This window comes from Protopterus annectens, chromosome 2.part1 (assembly GCF_019279795.1).
Source record: "Protopterus annectens isolate FY-2018-M chromosome 2.part1, PAN1.0, whole genome shotgun sequence".
Taxonomy (NCBI): Eukaryota; Metazoa; Chordata; order Ceratodontiformes; family Protopteridae; genus Protopterus; species Protopterus annectens.
This window is the reverse complement of record NC_056729.1, coordinates 1420789642-1420810084: the sequence shown is the minus strand read 5'-3', so window position 1 is coordinate 1420810084 and position 20443 is coordinate 1420789642. Positions and strand designations below refer to the sequence as shown.

The 20443-nt window shown below is 41.8% G+C and overlaps 1 protein-coding gene across 1 annotated transcript in view; it reads left to right on the top strand.

Moving 5' to 3' along the window:
* CFAP99 (cilia and flagella associated protein 99) overlaps window positions 1-20443 on the top strand; it is a 1556346-nt gene that overhangs the window by 790854 nt on the left and 745049 nt on the right. The window contains exon 8 of the mRNA XM_044062893.1: window positions 14362-14430. Within this exon, the coding sequence (XP_043918828.1) occupies window positions 14362-14430 (69 nt within the window). The remainder of the gene's footprint in view (window positions 1-14361; window positions 14431-20443) is intronic.

Below are 20443 nucleotides of genomic sequence, written 5' to 3'. Positions count from 1 at the left end.
GAGAGTTGAGTATGTTTAGGAATGTGTTGTTAAAGTATGTCACGCTCTCATCTAGGGGTAGAGTTTTTAGGATGGACCAGTTACAGGATTTAAGTTCTGCTAGGAATTGTTCTGGGACAAATTTCCTCTTGTTTCTAACATGTCTATATAAGGGAAGGTTTGTACATGTAAATTTATGCTTTATAATATGTGACAAGGTGGTCGCTGAGGTCATTGGGGAGGGTCCCAGTGGTATAATTATGTGTGTCCTTATTGGTGAGAATCCAGTCAATGGTGCTCTCTTTTTGCTGAGCATTTCCAATTCTAGTTGGAGATATAATATTTTGGGAGAAACCATGTAAGTTAATAGGCTGGGGATTCGTCTGAGTGGAGCAATGGGGCCAGTCAATATTGAAGTCCCCTAGTACTATGGTTTCTTGAGGGTAGTTGGTGGCTAACCAACTTAGAGCTTGCTCCAAGTTTTCTAAGTTCTTCCCTGGTGGAATATAAACTACAATAAGATTGATACATTTTTGGGTGTTTAGGCATATCTTTAGGGCAATAAGTTCTATATTAGAAACCTTGGGAGGTTGTAATGGATTCATAATGATATTCAATGTGCTTCTAAACATTACAGCTACTCCACCACCCCTTTTTTTATCCGATCAATCCTTAAGATATTATACCCAGGTGGGAGAATCTCTTCATCCTTTGTGACTGGTTTGAGCCATGTTTCCGATAGACACATAATGTCTGGGAGATGTGTAGCTAGCATAGCATGTAAGTTATGAACCTTGTTGTTTATACTTCTTATATTAAGATGGAAGATGAGGAGGGAGCTATTAGATCTTTGAGCTAATTTTGATGTGACAGAGTCTAGGTTAGTGGTTGGGCCTGGGTTAGGGTGAATGTCACCATCTTTGGTAATACATTTTTTCAGGTGGTCTAAGAATCTTTGGAGTTTGCATAGTATCTTAAGATTAAGTTTTAAAGTGGTTACTTTAGGGTGACGGAGGGTGAGATGCACACTTTTAAAGCATAGAGTTTTAGCAGGGTAGTGCGAGGGAGAAATAAGATTAGGGGGAAGATTTGTGTGATTGGTTGTGTGACCCTTGGGGAAGGGAATTCCCAAAAGTGTTTGGTTTTCATATCTCGATAAAAAATACGGAATAAGTAAGAATAGAACTATAGGAGGGATGGTAGAATACATAACTTTACCCATGTTATAGAGAGAGAATAACTAATGGGGTGGGAGGACTAAAGGGAGCTTAATAAAATATTGGTAGAAGGCCGGGAGTGTGGGAGGAGATGTTATAAATTGGAGGGCAGCTGTAATTGGTTGAGAGCAAAATGGGATGGGTTAGTTAACCTAATAAATGTGGAGGTAGTGGGGGCGGGTGGGATATGGGGGCAGGGTGGGGCGCAGAGCGAGCCTGAGCGGAGCGGGGATACACCTACCAGGAGTTTGCAGGGTCTTAAAGGCTAGCTGCATGTGAGTACAGAAGACTGCAGTTAAAAATGAACGCTTTCCTTGTGCAAGGACCAGCTTTCATATAATGGATGACAATACAGATGAATTTATGTCTAACTTCTAGTCTTTTCACTGCTTATGGGTGGACATAGTACAGGGACTAGAGAGTAGATCTTTATGAAGGCAGTTTAAACTTAGGCTGCCAGCTTTGGTTAAAGGTACTGTTTTGTTTCCTGCCAGAGGGACACTTTCCTGGGTTATAAAATATAACAAGGGTATAGTTTTTAGCCTATTTCTTTTGGGATGGTATGCTTTTACTACTAATGGCAAGAACAAGCCTGTGCATTCGCACCGTGGTAGTAGTCCTTCGGGGTCAACGCCTAGTACCTGGGAGCCACGCGGTTATTATTTATGTGGGGGCTTCCTAAGATAAGATAAAAGGAACAGACAACATTTTAATATAGGAATAATTAACATGTCATAGTATAGGAAAAAACTGTAACCACTACAATCAGTTTAAAGAGCTAGAGGTAGTCTAATAGCGTAGTCAGCAGGGGAAAGGATTAGTTACTAAGCACTACTCAAGCCACAATTAAACCGCTCACAATAAACTGTTAAAAACAAGTAGAGCGAATCAGGGATAGAAGGCACCAGCCAGTCCTCTGTGATATAGCATAACACTAAGCTTAATGCTAGCTTTAAAATGGCTAGCTGTTTATACTTTAGCTAGTTAACGCTAGTTTAACGCCTAGTACCGAAGGAGGTTGAAGCGTTACGTTACTTAACCACAGTTCCAATAGTTAAAACATTTACAAATTCCTCAGACATGAAACACAGTGCGCGTACACTTACTTACATTATTTATAGTCTGGTCAGACATGTGCGTTTTCATACAGTCGTACAAGTTTAGAAAAACAAGGTATTTGGTCATGCAGTATCTTATGGCCTTAATCAGTTAACAAATATAATACAGTCAGCAAGCAGAGTAGTTACAAGAGACCCTGAGAACATAATAGATGCAAAGTATACAATAATTGTGTGAAATAAATAGCGACAGCACACTACTGACAAAGAAAGGTGTATTTCATCACCAAATAAACTTGAAATGAACCACGAGACCAAGCATAAATCAAGTTAAATCAATCAAGCTGCTTTTTAGCTATGGTAAGAACGCAAACATTACATTCAATCGCTTACATTCTGTATTCTGGGCGTTAAGCCAGCTAAGTAAAGTTGTACGCAAGTACATACATAAAGGCAAGCTATTAATAAAAAAGAACACACTAAAACCTTTGTGTATAGATAGCTCTTAACAAAACACGTACACTTACTGGGCATACAACATATAAGGGAATGAGCAGCTGTGGAGAAATTTCAAAATGGTGCTTATAACTTATAAAACAGTTAGCCAGTATAGGGTGTTAGGAGGAGAGGGAAAGGGCTAGCCAATCAGTGAAGAAGATTCAACCAATCCATGTGGAATACTTAAACCCAGATATAAGGGTGGGCTGAAACCATAAGAAGCAATCAGCAATCAAGTACCTAAGGTAAGTAAGTTCTTTAAGTACGAGGATGACAATGGTCAGTGTTGCACTCCACAGAATCTTTAAAACAAGGTGACTTAGTATTGAATGTTTATTTATTTGCTTTCTTTTTTTTTTTGTATGTTTAATTTATGGTAAAATTATGTTTAGGGTGTAAGCATAGACTAGAATTATTGTAGGTGGAAGAGGATATGGGAAAGGAGATGTTAGCAGTTGTCACCCCTGGCAGAGTGCATGCCCCTAGCAAATACGAGTAACATACCTCTCAACTGTACAAATTTTTGCAGAATGTCAAGATTTCTGCCTCATATCTGTGATCCATTTTTCATAAAAGTGTGGTTTTCTGACAAATCACTAGCAAATCATTAAAGATTAAAGTCAGAAAATAATGATAGAGATTTGATTTTTAGAATTCATACTGTTCAGAAAATTCATGCTTATGAAAAACCTTCTGTGCTATCAACTTACTAAGTTTGTAAGGGCGATATTTAAAAATTGTCCCTATTTCTGTGCGTTTGTTCCTCCCATTATTTATGGCTTTGTCCAGATTTCTTGCTCTAAGAGGTTGAGCAGTATGAAAAGTAATGAAACACCTACATGGGAGCTATTAAATGTTAGAGTTCAGGGAGGCTGTGTCCATTGTTGCCCATTTCATAGACCCAAGTAAAGTGTAGTGGCTGCAGTAGGGAAGGGAGCCGGGTTAGATTCAAAGACACTTAGTATTACGGAAGCTATTACATATTAGAGTTAAAGGAGGCTGTGTCTGTTGTTGCCCGTTTCACAGACCCAAGTAAAGAGCAGTGGCCACGTTCAGAGTGGGAAAGAAAGCCAGGTTAGATCCAAAGACACTTAGTACTACTTACTGGATACACAACACCTAAGGGAATGAGCAGCTGGGTGAAACAGGAAGAAGAGACAGTGGTATCCAGCCAAGACATGCACTGATTACATGAGAGATATTTGTTTACCAGGCAAATCCGACTGGAATAAGATCCCATTTTCAGGGATGCCCAGGGAGAAAAACTCCACAATGCTGGTACTGTGAGTCTCATACAATACCAGTATAAAATACCACCTGGGGTCTCCCCTGCAAAGACGCCATTAGCCTAATGGGGACTAACTTGGTCAACAAAGGATAAATAAAAATAAATAAATCTGTGATCTGACAATTTATGGAGTTTATAGCCCTTTTGTTCACAAATTCCATGCTGTCAAATCTGGCTGTTGCATGGGTGTTTGCAGTCAAGGATAGCAAGCATAACCAGAGTTCTTGCTGTGCCATAATGTTTTTGCATTGTATTTTGCTCAGTAACTGTGGTGGACATTTTGTGATACAGATTACAAGCTGGCATAATGGTTGATGTCCTCGCCTTCCATGCACAAGGTACAGGGTTTGATCCCGACATCCGGCCAACACCTGTTTGGTTTGCATGTACTCCCTGTGTCTCAGTGGGGTTCTTCCCACCTCCAAAAAACATGCTGAGTGATTCCATCTCAAACTCACCAATGAATGACAACAGTACAGACTCTACATGGCCCCCTATAGGGGGAAGAGTTGTATAGAACAACTGCTTTGGGCATCTACTGTGGTTTGCAGTATCCTCAAGATAGTACAATATGGATCACAGACTGCACGCCATGGCAGGGTGAGCCACTCAACATTGTAAAATATGCCTCTAGGTGATTTAGTCATGTTGATGAATGTTGCCAAAATGGGCATGGGTGTTTGCAGGTGATAAGTGGGTTGAGGACCCAGCCTACTCCAACCTACACCAGGGATCCATGCTAACAGTGGGAAGGATGTATGTGCCCCTGTTGCCCAGTGTGTGCCCACCATAAAATGCAGCACCCCTGGGTCAATAAGCTTCTGGCCGGCTGATGTCCAGTTGCCAAGCCTGGGTAACCTGGGATAGCTCTGTTTAGTGAAAGATGGAAATAAAACCAATCAATCTGCCAAGCATGAACAAAGAATTGCTACACTCAATATAAGTTCACTGACAGGATGCAGTTTGGAAGTGGATGAGATAGGGCATCCTATGTATCCAAGAGTCAAGATGGAAGGGCAGTGCAGCAAAGACACTTAGCTTGGGATCCAGAGTCTACTACTCAGGAGGAGGACAGGCTATAAATGGTGTGGGAATTGTGGTGAGATAGAGGCTTCAGAAAGCAGTGAGGGATAGCATAAAAATTAATAACAGATTCTTGGAAATCAGACTCCAGCCTAATGATAGGACAGTATTTATTATCTCAGCCTATTCCCCACAACAGGGTTGTGATAGTGAGAAAAAGAGCGCATTCATACAACAGTTGCAGGACCTACTAGATAAAGCAGGACATGAGCTGGTATTGATAATGGGTGACTTGAATGCACATATTGGGACCACATGGGTGGGGCAAAAGTAATAAAGAAGAAGAGGCCATTCTAGACTTCTGTCTAGCAAATGGCTTGATAGTAGCCACGACTTGGTTCAGAAGGAGAGACAGTCACAAGATCACATACAAGAGTGGCCAACATGCAACTCAGGTAGACTTGCTCCTAGTAAGGAAAGGGCACTGGCATAAAATCAGTGACTGTAGAATCATCCCCAATGAAACAGGCAGCCCACAGCATAAAAAAATGGTTGGGGCCAGTAAGGCTCTAAGGTCAACAGAAATCAGGCTGAAGACCTGGAAGTTGAATGGAGAGAAAGCACAACAGTTCAAGGAATTACTTAAGCTCTAACACCCCAAGAAGGGGAGGAAATAGGTGGAATTGAAGAAGAATGGCAACGCCTCAAAACAGCATGTGTAAGGACTACAGAACAGATATGTAGCTGAGGTAGGTATGAAATAAGGTACATAAGGAAACCTGGTGGTGGAATGCAGAAGTCGAGGAAGTCATCAAAAGAAAGAAGGAGTGCAGGAAGAAAAGACAGACCAGGCTAGGAAGGAATATTGATTGCTTAACAAAGAAGCTATGAAAGGAGTTGCAATAGCAAAGAACAGGGCATCAGAGGCACTCTACCAGCTTCTGGAACGTGACTCAGTAGGTGGCACAAAGAAACTATATCAGATTGCAAGTCAAAAACAGAAAGATAAAGAAGATAGTCAGGCACCCTTCATAAGGGATGCCAGCAACAGCCTGATGAACAGTCCACAGGACATCAAGGGCAGATGGAAGGAGTATTAACAGCAGCTTCTGAGCGAAGAAAACCCCACAGAAGCTGTACTGCCACAGACACAGCCTACAATGAATGATTAGGAGGAGCCCACCTCAGAAGAAGTAAGAATAGCTCTAAGGAAAATGAAGTCACAGCAAGCTGCAGGCTCAGATGAGGTCACAGTAGATATGATAAAGATGATGGGTGAGATAAGGGAGAAATGGCTCCTGAGGGTTCTGATAGCAGTGTGGAGAGAAAGGAATATCCCAGATGAGTGGAAAATAAGTATACTTCTATATAAATCTGAATGACTTTAACTAACATGCTATACCATTCTTTCATTTGCCTTTCCTCTGCTAATATCTACTTCATCTTTCATTACTTCTAATACTTCTTCTATATAATTAATACATATATACACTTTTTACTTCTTCTCTGAACTTTAATAGCTAAAACAGGTAAAACATAATCAATACTTACGTAGCTTACTTTTTCTCTGACGACCATAAAGTTAAAACATTATTCCCTCTACCCAACTCCTCCTTTTCTCTACAACTCTACTTACATTACTTGCCCCACTCATACAAACCACCACTTTTAACTATATTGTACTGTCAGTGCCTATAAAAACATCTACCCATTTGCTACCTATTGACACTCATATTGACAGTTATTATAATATAGCCTCCTACTCAATCAAATTCAGCACAACTCACCTTACTAAACTCTATTACCTACCGACATCCAACAAAATAAAACTTGCACCTTACTAACAAACCAAGTACACTGACATAGACACACTTCTTCACCATATCATAACCCAATTCCTTAGAATCTTACAGTTTAATGATATTCACCCCAACCCTGGACCTACACAACCATCCTCCACCAAAAAACTATTTCTAATAACACTTAACATACCTAGTATATGTAACAAAAATCTCAGAATTCCATGCATGGCTAACATGCCATTCCACAGACATAGTAGTAGTCACTTTGACTTGGCTCAAACCACATACTCATGACTCCAAAATTGTCCCTCCAGGATACAACATCCTGAGAAAAGATAGGACCAATTAAAAAGGTGAAGGGGTAGCACTAATTTCTGGCTCCAACTTATCAATTTCCCCCCCTCTCCAAACCTGTCCCAACCTTTGGTAATGCCAAAATACTCTCAGCTCTTGAAGATTTTCTCTCCTGGAATTCTTTCAACTTCTCCAATGAAACCATTATAATGGGTGACACAAATATTAACTGGCAAAATATGACCACTATACTTTCAACAGAACATATTTAGCTCCATGGCTTTACACAGGTTATAATCTGCCCTACCAGAGTATATAGCAAAAATCAGTTAGATGCAACCCTTAATTGGATCCCAGTTAATGACCCACTAAAATATTCCAACACTGACATTCAATCAAATACCCTAACTGACCATTCACCAGCTTATACCTACAGAGCTTTCCCATGTATGCCTAAAGGCCACAATTATAAAAGATCCAGAAACTTAATCAAATTCAACCAACTGCTCTTCAGTAATATCCTAAAAACCATAAACTGGTCCTCACTAAAAATTCTCCCCCTAGATCATGCTGTAAGTCACTTCAACAAAACTTTCCTGGATATTCTCAATAGCTTACCTCTACTATGAACTAAAAGGATTGAAGCAAACCATGCACCCTGGCATACAAAATCCACCAAACAATTATTACTAGCTAGAGACCATGCCTGGAAGAAATGGCAAAGAGCCAAAAATGAAGCCAATTATCTAAAATTCAAGCAACTCTGAAATCAAGCAAAACAGTGTTTTTTTCTGATAAAAACCCTATTTTGCGCAACAACTAAACTGCCAAACAGAGAAACACAGAAAATTCTGAAATTCTATATCAAAATTTCTTTCAACAGTGACAGCTCAAAATCCTTCACCAGCTGTAGATAAAGAAGCATATGAAATAGCTGACATGTTTAATTCCCACTTCATAGATAGTATTTTAAAACTTACAAACCTTTCCTCACCAAAGAATAATTCTAGCCACACAGAGAATTCAGCTAACACAGACTCGATAGATAGCCACCCCACCTCATACTGTTCCACCACAAAAAACACTTTTTCTCTACAAGCTGTATTAACCTCTGTAGTACATAAACTACTTTCTAATCTAAAGCCATGTTCCTTGGCTGCAGACAATCTCCCATCAGAATATCTAAAGCTCACAGCCAAAGCAACAACCTATCCTGTCAGTATTCTAATAAATAGATCTGTTACTGAATCCTATGTCCCCAGACTCTTGCCCTTACATAAGGGAGGAAAAAACAGGAACTATCAAACTATAGATTGATGTCTATCCTATCCCCCTTATCTAAGATATTAGTGATCTCTATCCTATCCCCCTTAATTAAGATATTGGATAATTGTATACACACACAACTAATAAAATTCCTCTTAGACAATGACCTCCTCACACCTACCCAACATGGTTTTCAGCCTTCACATACTACCACTACCGCTCTAATATCCTTCACTGATACTGTTTACAAAGCCATGGACCAAGGCCAATTTACATCTGTAATATTAGTAGACGTATCTAAAGCCTTTGATACAGTTTCTCATTCTAAACTATTATTACAACTTTACACAATAGGCTGCTCTCATAGTACTCAAAAATGTTTTTTCAACTACTTAACTGAAAGGCAACAGTGTGTCAAACTAGCATATCCAAATACCAAGTAAATAGTACAGGAGTCCCCTAAGGATCTATTCTTGGACCCTTGCTCTTTAATATATTTATCAACAAACTTTATACTGCCTCCCCAAAGCACAGTCATCCAATCTGCTGACAACACCACTATTATCTCCACTTCTAATAACCCTAGTCATCTGTTAACTATAACACAAACTGGCTTTACCTCCATCACAACTACTACTTAATACAAATAAAACAAAGCTAATGTTGTTCTCTCCAAAGCCATTTACTTATGACTTCAAACTATATTCACAAAACAAAACTCATATAGAAATAGTAACCCAGGTAAAACTTCTAGGTATCAGTATAGATAACAAGCTCACATTTGAACCACATATATCTGTCATAATAAAAAAAAGTCATAAAAACTTGGCATACTTTACAGACATAAACAGTACATGGATGCTCCCACTAAAATAACCATTGCAAACACTCTCCTACTCCTTCCCTTCCTATATGAGGCCCCCATTCTCACTAATCTTCATACAACTGTAAAGAGCAAACTACAATCATGCTATCACAGAATCACCAAATTTGCAGCTGGTGTACCTTACCATACCCACCACTGTAATGCCATAAAAAAACTAAACTGGCTAGAATTCCCTCAGTATCTGAATCTAGTGCAACTCTCTCTGGCCCATAAAATACTACCAAACTACTCTTGCAAGTGCACAAACCTACAAAAAGAGCTGGACAAAGTATCTACTCCCATGCCATTGTTAAAATATGGAATGCTCTACCACCTTCAAATTGACTATGAAAAACTACTATCTAAACACACATATCTGTCCATGTTCCTAGGCATAAATACACCAGTTTCACTAAAAACCCAAACCCATTTCCTCATACCCCTATGCATTCTTACATAATTCTTAAATCCTTGTTAATAATGTCTTCATTTAAGTTCTCTAGCTGTCTTTGTCTTCTAAGCCTACAATCACTACTTCCTCCCTCCATAATATATTGAGTTTTCCCCTTCTCTGACTTTCTTCTCATTTTATCCTGATCTTTAACTTCTACACTTAAACTTGCCACAAGCTACACCCATTTCTAGTAATTATACTGCTCAGCTAACCTCACTATTCTCATTCTATAATCTTCCCTCCATACAGCCCAAATCAACTCTTTCCACTATCTCTCCTTCATTTCTGTATTCTTCACCTATCCTCAACTTCCTCTACTATTAATGCTTGCCTTTCTCATGCTACTCTTTTATCCCCATTACTTAAAAGACAAAACTCTCTATTTCCAGAACTAATTTGATAGCTCAGTAATCGAGCTATTCTCTCTAAACTATGTCAACTATCATTTCTAGTTAGTTAAAATTGTCAAAGGTTACAGTCTTCTTGAGGGCACATATGTTTTTTTGATGGTATATTTTTTTCTCTTGTCAATTGTGTACTTTCATCTATGTTCACTGATGTATGCTAAGTATTTAAATTGGTATTATACCATGACCCCCCCAAAACGTGCATGCTGATTGGCCAGTGTGCCCGTTGTAAATCGAGATATACTAATGGAAAAAGGTCCGGTTGCCCGGACTTTTTTCCATTAGTATAACTCGGTTTTTTAAAACACTGTCTCGCTATGTTAAAAGGGTTTAACATAGCGAGACAGCTTTAAAATAAGCAACGGAGATCTCCGTTGCCTATTTTAAAGCTGTCTCGGTATGTTAAACCCATTTAAAATAACGAGGCAGTGTTTAAAAAGCGGAGAAAGCAAGATCTCCGTTGCTTTTATTAGTGTCTCGCTATGTTAAATGAGTTTAACATAGCGAGACAGTTTTAAAATAAGCAACGGAGATGTCCGTTGCTTATTTTAAAACTGTTTCGCTATGTTAAACTCATTTAACATAGCAGACATAAAAGCAACGGAGATCTTGCTTTCTCCGTTTTTGCTCAACTCTGATGTACTGCGCAGGCGCGCAGTACATCAGAACTGCCGCGGATGCCAGACATCTGCGAAAGGGCAGTAAACAGGCATTATACTATGCCATTATTTAAGAAAAGTAACAGTTTCTTTTCTTAAATAATGTCATGGTATAATAGCAATAACCCACTTCTGGGTGTGGGTAATGCTAAATTTACCTACGGTTGGCTTTGGTTGGTCCTGGGCTTCACCGGGACCAAACCATGCCAACCGTGGGTAAATTTAGCATTACCCACACCCAGGAGTGGGTTATTGCTATATTATCTAATCTTTTAATGTCCAAACTTTGTACTATGGAGCTTTTCTGTCTGGGCCTTGGCAGAAAATGGGTCTCTGACCCTGTCAAACTTTCCCAGTTACCAAATGTCAATAAATAAATAAATAAATAGATAAATAAATAAATAAATATTTGTGCCAGTGTACAGGAACAAAGGGATATCCACAACTGTGAGCAGTACAGCGATATCAAACTCCTGTCACACTGCATGAAAGTTCTGGGGAAGGTGATTAATAAATGGATATGCAGAGTAGTACAAAGTAAGATGGGAAATGTGAAGTTCAAATTCAGATCAGGATGCAGCACAACTGACCTGATGTTTGCAGTGAAACAGATAGCTGAGAAGAAACTAGAGATGAGGAAAGAGTCCAATTGGACATTCCTAGACTTGGAGAAAGCATATGACAAGTTCTCAAGAAAGCTGATCTGGGTAGTACTGCAGTGGTTTCAAGTAAGAGAAACATTGGTAGAATTAGTACAGGCTATGTACAAGGACTCAGTGACTCATGTGCAAACAGTGATTGGTTTCACAGAGGGGTTCCCATTGGGAGTGGGTGTGCACCAGGGTTCAGCTGTGAGTCCACTGTTTTTCCTACTGGTGATGAACTACATTAGCAACCATGTGAGATGGAACAGATCAACAAAGTCGCTGTATGCAGGTGATGTATTACAGGTAGACTCTGATCAAGAACTTTAGAAAACAATAGGAGAATGGAAGGCAAAACTGAAGGCACTCAAGTACAGATAAGACAGTGGTAGTGGCAGCGAATGGTAAAATCAGAAGAAGCTGAGAACTGAGATAGAAGAGAAGATAGTGGAACAGGTTAACAGCTTTAAGTATCTGGGAGGAGTGGATGAGGTGAAGGGGAAATCTGAATGAAGAGCTCAAAGCTAGAATCAGAGGGGTTGCAGCCAACTAGCATAGAATGTCAGGTGTAGTGTATGACAGAAGAATGCCAAAGAACTGAAAAGTAAGGTGTACAAAACATGGTGTGACCAGTATTACTGTGTGGTACAGAAACGTGGACAATAAAGGCAGAGTAGATGAGAAAGCTAAAGGTGGTGGAAATGAAGTGCCCAAGAAGGGTGGTAGGATGCACACTGTAGGACAGACAAAGAAATGAGGACATAAGAGCAGAAGCCAGAGTCGCTCCAATTGCAGAAAAGATCAAGGAGAACAGATCACGTTGGGTTGACCACATATGCAGAAAAGAAGAAGACAATCTGGTGAAGAAGATTTGGGACAAACAGGAAGAAGGCAAGAGGAAATGAGGGCATCCAGCAAAGAGGTGGATGGATTGTGTGAATGAAGATCTGTGACAGTCAGGCATGAGTGTTGAAGAAGGCAGGGGTGTGGCACTGAAATGTGAGAAATGGCAATGGTTAACACATCACCCAGACCCCATTTAGAAAATGGGAAGAAGGGGGTTGATGATGCTTGAGGGTAATGACTCACATTACTGCATCTAATGGGTGCCTCAGGACACAGCTGTCTGGGGACCAGGAGAAATCATGTCCACAAAGGTGTCTGGAAAGGCCTTCCAGCCAGAATTCACATCACTGTGGACACGTATATCTCCATGGAGATTATTTTCTCATCCTGTCTGCATGTCCACTGTCAGCTGTCAAATCTGTGCTAACTGATTCATAATAGCATCTGCACAATACCACTTATCCACCTTCACAGCATTGAATAACACCACTATGAGTTGTAGCATTCTCCTAGCATGCTTCTCTGAAGAATAAGCTGCCTGTGCTATCGACCAATTAATACTTTCATCATTTCCTTTTTTATTCTCCCCCTAACTGACCCAATGGCTTCTAGTCTTCCTGTGCCCATACGATCCATTCATTCTCTCACTGAAGGCTGGGAGAAGGGACACTTAAAGTCCTCAACCTGGAATGCTATACACAAAGAGCTGCACAGGACAAGATGACAGCCCTGTAACCAATTTTTTCCTGTCCTGGGATTGTCACTAGTACACTCAAACCAACAAGGGAACTGGGTATACCTACTCCCAGGGTGACAGCCTTCTGAGCCATTCTTTGCCTGGTATGGGTTTACTAGTTACATCCCCCAATGGGAGACAGAGTCAGCTGGTAGGAAGTGAGTCAGTCAATCAAGCTGATAGAATGTTCTCCATCCTTACTCCCTGATGGTGGCTTGCAGACTTCACTGTAACTGCTTTAGGAAGAAGTGGATGTGTGCTTCCACACATGCATTCCTGTTAAAAAATGCACTGCTGACAGAGACACTTCTGGCTTGGCTGTCTTGCTGCCAGAGATCATCTACTCTCCTATAGGTGTGACAGAAGCATAGAGCCAGTCCACCTCCCCACAACATGGGCAATACAGCAATAGCTGCTCATTTCCATCCTCTCCACATGGCTCCTCCAGTACCTATGCCAGTAGCAAAACATAGGCCATCTAGAGCACAATCAGGGCTTTATCCCGCTATACTGTGGTGCAAGGGCAGTGCCATCATAAGTTCTGATTATGCAGTGTGTTCTCTACATACTTTCCATTGTAATTCAATCACTGCTTAATTTGAAGTTAACTGTTTTATATGTAAATGTTCAAGCAACATTTGCTTGCCTTACTCATTTACTGAGCTACAAAGACCAATTTATAGGTTCATAGGTTTATACTAGGCTATCTGCCCTAAGCCATTTATAAGCCTAGCCCAGAGTTCTGTGGTTTACGCCACCCCTTATATGAAAAAATACTGTACCCATTAGTTTGTTGTGCCTCTGTCCAGCAGTGACACAGAGATGATTCCATTTCAAGTTCAGCCTGGGAAAAAGTTGGAAATATGCACATAAGCAATTACAGATGAAAGACAAGCATAGCTAAAAATGGTGTATAAATAAAATAAACATACATTTCTGCAAGCAGCATGCAATATAGTATAACAAAAAATATATTATGTATGCGATGTATTTAAAATAGCCATCACTCATTTCACTTGTGCATATCTTACTGAATGAATTCCTGAGCCTTTTTCTCTTTTCAATCACTAGGCCTTTATACATTGCATTAAACATTGTTAATTTGTCCTTCAGACATTTATTTTCACTTTTCAAACACTGGGCCTTTATACACTTCTTTAACCACCTCTTAAGCTGACCTTCGGATATTTATTATTAAATTCCATGCTATGCTGTAATATTATTGAGTGAGCATTTTGTTAATAATGTCATTGCTTTAGGAATTTTTTAGGGAAAGTGTTAATATTTTTGTGTTTCTTTAGTTAATCCAAAGCATTATCTTGCAGGAGATGCTTCTAGAGGCCAACTCTGCACCATTCAAATGTGCATCGTCAGAAAAGTCTGAAAGTGCAAAGGTAACCAACACAATAAATGAGATTTGCATATGTTAATGTTGCATGTAAAACTTTAAAGTCAAAAATGAAACTTACCTAAATTAGAAACCTTACATATTTAAGGATCCATTTTCATTATAGCACTCAGAGACATTTATTATAATTGAACAGTTACTAACACGTTAAAGAACAATAGTATTTACTAAATAATATTCTAATGAACAATTTATTTATTAAGAGTAAGGGTATCTCATCCAGGGACAAGGTGGTCATAACATCCCTGTATTCTTCCCTTATAAGACCGATTATTGACTACAATGCCCCTTTCAGCATGTACCTCACAAAGCACATGCATCAGCTAGAGAGACCACAGAGATTCCTCACCCAGAGAATCCAGGGCCTCAAACATCTACCCTACACAGATAGGCAGAGTAAAAACGTTACAGGATGCTGGATGCCTCAGATAAACACGAACACCAAGTTGTATTCCACAGATTTAATATATAACTGTTTAAAAAGATAGATTAAGCGCTTTCATCCACATGCCATGTAGACTTCTTCAGAATAACATCAATTGATCAATTAACATTTTAAATATTCTTTTTGGTGCCAAATTTTAAAAACCGGCTTCATTTAAAGAAAAAGTTCATTTATCTAAAAACAGTGCATGTCTGTAATAAATGCATTTGAAATGTGCATTTAAAATCCACGTGTACCAAATAATACTCAATTTCCTTACTATAATTCATAATATATATTGTATTCTTCGTATTTTATATTTTAAAAATAAATTATACTACCTATGGTTTGTGCAATAATTTGACAATTCAATATTATGATTTAAATTATGTTTCTTTTCAATTTCATGCCATCATATAGATCAATAAATATACCAACATCAAATAAAATAAAAATGAAATTAAAGTCAATATTAATATCTATTAAAATATTAATGTTAAGTTGTCTATCTCGCCTTCATTCTTGCTGGATGGGTTCGGAGCCGACCTCGGCTCCGGCTCGGCCACTCTAAAAGCTCGAGAGTTGGTTCCACCGGCTCGAGGCTCCCCTTATATCCCACAATGCTAGGCGTGAGTTACCTCAGATCTCGTTTGCCGCTACAGCATCGAGGTGTTGGTTTTTCTACCGGCTTGTTGGTAAGTGTATTTTTTGTGAAATTAGCATACTTAAAACCCTATATTTTTAGGTTTAAATATATTTCCCTTTGTGTAGTGGATTTCTACCCCTGTTATCCGAAAAATCCCATTTTTTTCCCACAAGAACTTTTAAAGTTCTCTCTCGGGCCTTCTGGCCTTTCCCCATCCCCTAGTGGTGTGTGTGTGTTACTCTTAATTAAACTTTAGTTAATTGTTTATTTTTGAGTTTTAGAAGTAAAATTAGTGTAATCAGTGTGTCTGTTTGAGTGTGTGTGATTACACTTTTTTGTCTAGGATGTCTAAAGACACAAAGGTCTCAGGCTTCAAGAAGTGTGATGCGTGCTGTCAGAAAATGTCTCTGACAGACGGTCACACTTCTTGTGTCTACTGCCTGGGGCCTTTGCACCTGCAGGACTCCTGTGCTGTATGCCACGGCTTCAGCCCCAGGGTCCTGCAGGAAAGAAAAAATAAGTTGATCCTACGGGGTCTTCTTAAGCCTGAGGATTCCCTTTCTGTCTCTGGGAAGCCCTCTAAGGCTTCTAGGTCCTCGGCTCCAGCTACTGAGCCGAGACCTAAAGCTACAAAACCTATGTCTGCATTGGCTCCGTCTGGAGCCGATGAGTCTACAGCTTCTGTGGTTCCCTCGGCTCCGGCTGGAGCCGAGGTAGAAATTCCCTTGTCGGCTCCGACCAGACCTTCGGAGCTGACATCTAGGAAGAGATCCAGGTCACCATCCCTTGGCTCCGTTCATTCGTCTCCAGCATCTCCTCTGCTGTCTGAACGGAGCCATAAATCTCACTCCTCTAGGTCATCGAGGCTGTCAGATCATGACCTCCAGAGGGTAGTGAGTCGACTTCTTAAGTCCGAGGCACTGGCCCAAATGCTTCAGAGCCCGACTCATCAGTCGATGCCTGCCCCTGTCCATCAATATATTCCTCCTCCGACTCCGTTGAGCTCGGAGCCGGGGCGTTTCGGAACCGAGACTGTGGCAGCGTCGGAGCCGATACAGGTGTCTTCGGCTCCGTCGGCTCCGATTTCTTCTTTCGAGGATTCTCGGCGCCGGACTTCCCTCGTCGGCTCCGAGGGGGTGAGTGGCATCGGACCCTTGTCCGACCCCGCTCTTCCTCTTGGAGCTTCGGCGCTGGTGAGTTCGGCTCCGACATCGGCCTCGGAGCCATCACTGTCGGTGCCGAGGGAGGTTCTCAGCTTCTCGGAGTGGGAACCTCTGGCTTTGCCTGACAGGGGTGCGTTCGAGGTCATGCGGAGTGTGTTAGAGTCTGGCTCTACTCCACAGTCGGCTCCGTCCGCCCCTCCCTCTACGGTGCCTCAGGTCAAGTCGACTCACTCCCTCATCCCGGACCGCAGAGAGCCAGCTCCTCAGGAACCCCCTGTGGGGATTTCATCCTCTTCCGAGGCCTCTCCTGATTTGGCAGAAGAGCCCCCTCGGAAGAGGAAGTGTAAGAGGAAACACATTGACTCACCTGAGTCCATCACATCTGACACAGATTTAGATGATTCCGAGGGTTCCCCCCGTTCCCCTTCTGAAGATGTCTCCTTTGCAGACATTCTCGAAATCCTCAAACAGAGGGGAAACTGGCCAGCCCTCAGCCCTTCAGAGGATGAATCTGTGTACCTTGAGGCGTTCGGCTCTCGTCCTTCCACCTCCTGGGTGTCTCCCCCCTTTGACCCCCTCATGCAGGTGGTAGCTAAAAAGGCATGGATGGCTCCTGATTCAGTGGACCCCACTCCCAGGAGACCCTCAAAATTCATAACGGCACCATCAGACAAACAGTTCTTGACAAAAGGAGTTTCTGTGGATGCTATGGTGGTAGCTGCTGCCACTAAGAAGGAACTAGCTGATCCTTCAGTACCTGTCCATCCACCTAACAAGGAATCTAGGTCCATGGACAGGTACGGAAGCGGATGTTCTCATCAGCGACATTTACTATGCGTCGCTGAACTACCTGTGCCATTTCACTCGTCTTCAAAGGGACTTGATTAAAGAAGCGAGTGACATGTTGAAGGACCCTACAGCTGCGGGTTTTCAAGATAAGATGAACACGCAGCTGGCTACCCTTAACTCCATAGCCAACTCCTCCATGCGCCCTTTCTTACGGCTGATGGAGCGAGTAGGGCAGGGACAGGTGTGGCCTTACGTAGGCATGCCTGGATGCGGCTATGCAATTTTGGACCCTTCAAGACGTCTTTCACTAACTCCCCGTTTGATGGATCATCTCTCTTTGGTCCTCAAGTGAAAGAAACCTTGACTAGGTGCGAGACTGATGGCAAGACTCTTTCTGCCGTCGGAGTCCGTTTTTCTACTCCTTCTAGGCCTTACCCCAAAGGCCAGAAAAGTGGGAAAATGTGGTTCCGTAAACTTCGCCTGACGCACAAAGTCGTTTCCCCGCCAGAGGCAGAGGCGGGAATAACAATGGTAGACGTCGCCCTCGAGGCAGGGGGGCTCCGCAGAACCAGGGCAATCGGGAAGCCTTCTCTGATAAGCCCTTTCAGCATCCCTGAGGTGTTGCCCGACTGCCCACCTTCGGAGGCAGTCGGGGGAAGATTGTCACTGTACCCAGAAGCCTGGCTATCCCTGACTCAAGACAAATGGGTACAGTCCGTCATTTCCGAAGGCTATTCTATCCCCTTTCTTCGGATTCCAATCCAATCAAAAAAATCCCTTCCAGATGTTCCACCCGCTCAAAGGGATCTAGCGGTTTTGGAAATTTCAAAACTGCTTGCAAAAAGAGCAATTCAGCCAGTTCCAGCAGACCAGAAAGGATCCGGAATCTACTCAAGGTTCTTTTAGTTCCAAAGAAAACAGGGGACTGGAGACCAATTTTGGATCTCAGTATCTTGAACAGATCAGTCAAGAAAACAAGATTTCGGATGGTCACGCTGCAATCCATCCTTCCCTATTGGGAAAAGGCAACTGGATGTGCTCTATAGACCTTCAGGATGCGTACTATCACATAAAAATGAACAGACGCTCCAGAAGATTCCTCCGCTTCAGGCTGGGAACCAGTCATTTTCAGTTCAGGGCCCTGCCCTTTGGTCTCACCACTGCCCCGGTGTTTACCAAATGCATGGCAGTGGTAGCTTCTCACCTGAGACGACAAGGATTCCAGGTGTTTCCATATTTGGACGACTGGCTCCTCACAGCTCCCACCAAGCATCTCCTTCTGATGGCCAGGGATTACACTTTTCGCATTTGTCAAAAGTTAGGCATTTCAATAAATTGCGAAAAGTCTGTTTTGTCGCCTTGTCGTGCTATTACTTTCATAGGCGCAAATCTAGACACAGTAGACATGTCTGCGAGACTAACACATCAGAGAATAACAGACATTCAAAAACTGGTCTCACTCCTTTTCAACAACAACAGAATCAAAGCCAGGTTAGTTCTGAAAGTGTTGGGAATTATGGCGGCGGCCATACCTCTGCTTCCATTAGCCAGATTCCACATGCGGATTCTTCAATGGATGCTCTTTACACAATGGTCATACCAGCAACTTCCAATGTCTCACACCATTATGATCACGCAGGCGTGCAGAAATCATCTCATGTGGTGGATGTCTTCCCTCAGCTCTTGTTGGGAAGACCCTTTGTTCCACCCCCTCCGGTTGCTACTCTGACAACGGATGCCTCCCTGATCGGGTGGGGGGGGCATTATCAGGGCAGGACGGTCCAGGGCACATGGCAACCAAACGAATGCCACTTGCACATAAATGTTCTGGAGATGAGAGCAGTGCTTTTAGCGTTGCAAGCCCTTCAAGACTCTCTTCCCTTGGGAACGATTGCAATCCAGACAGACAATATGTCTGTAGTGTGGTACATCAACAAACAAGGCGGAACCAGGTCATACCCCTGTGTCGAGAAGCACTCAGATTGTGGCAATGGGCGATTTCTTCTCAGCGGTTTCTGATAGCAACGCACATCCCCGGAAGTCCAATCAAATTGCGGACAAGTTGAGCAGAGCTATCCTCATGCCTCACGAGTGGTCTCTGAAAGACTCTGTAGTGAGAGAAATTTTCCTCAAGTGGGGTCAGCCTTGCTGCGATCTTTTTGCTACTCCCCAAAACAGCAAGTGCAGAGAATATTTCACTCTATTCCCTTTACCAGGCCAACCCAGCAGAGACGCTCTAGTCCAACTTTGGCCCCGGGGACTTCTGTATGCATTTCCTCCCTTCCCACTAATCTCTCAAGTGATACAGAAAGCTATCGCTCAGAAGGCCTCATTGATCCTCATTGCTCCTTACTGGCCTCGACAGGTGTGGTTCCCCTTTCTACATCAATTTCTATTGGAGCGACCGTGGCATCTGGACCTAGTTCCAGATCTTTTGATCCATCAGTCGGGTCAGTTACATCGCTCCCTCCCCTCTCTGAACCTCACTGCTTGGTTCCTCCAGTTCCAACCTTAGCCAGGCTTCCTCAATTATCTCACTCTGTTCGAGATATTTTGATAGCTTCCCATAAATCTTCCACTCGGAAGATTTATTTGAGTAAGTGGAAACACTTCACATATTGGGCTCAAGGAAGGGACATAGATCCTTTCACTGCTTCCATCCAAATAGTCCTTGATTTTCTAGCTGAACTCTTCCATGCAGGTTCATCTCCTCTACTCTTAAAGTTCAATTGGCAGCTATTTCTAACTTTCATGTGGGTATTTCTGAATCTGCCTTAATGTCCCACAAGCTTTGCAAAGCATTTTTGAAAGGAGTTTTTCTTCTCAGACCTCCTATAAGAAATCCTCCTTCTCCTTGGGACCTAAATTTAGTTCTTGCTTCTTTGATTCTTCCCCCTTTCGAACCTGCAGTCTCCTGTTCTTTAAAATTGCTATCATGGAAGACTCTCTTTCTGGTAGCTATTACTTCAGCTAGAAG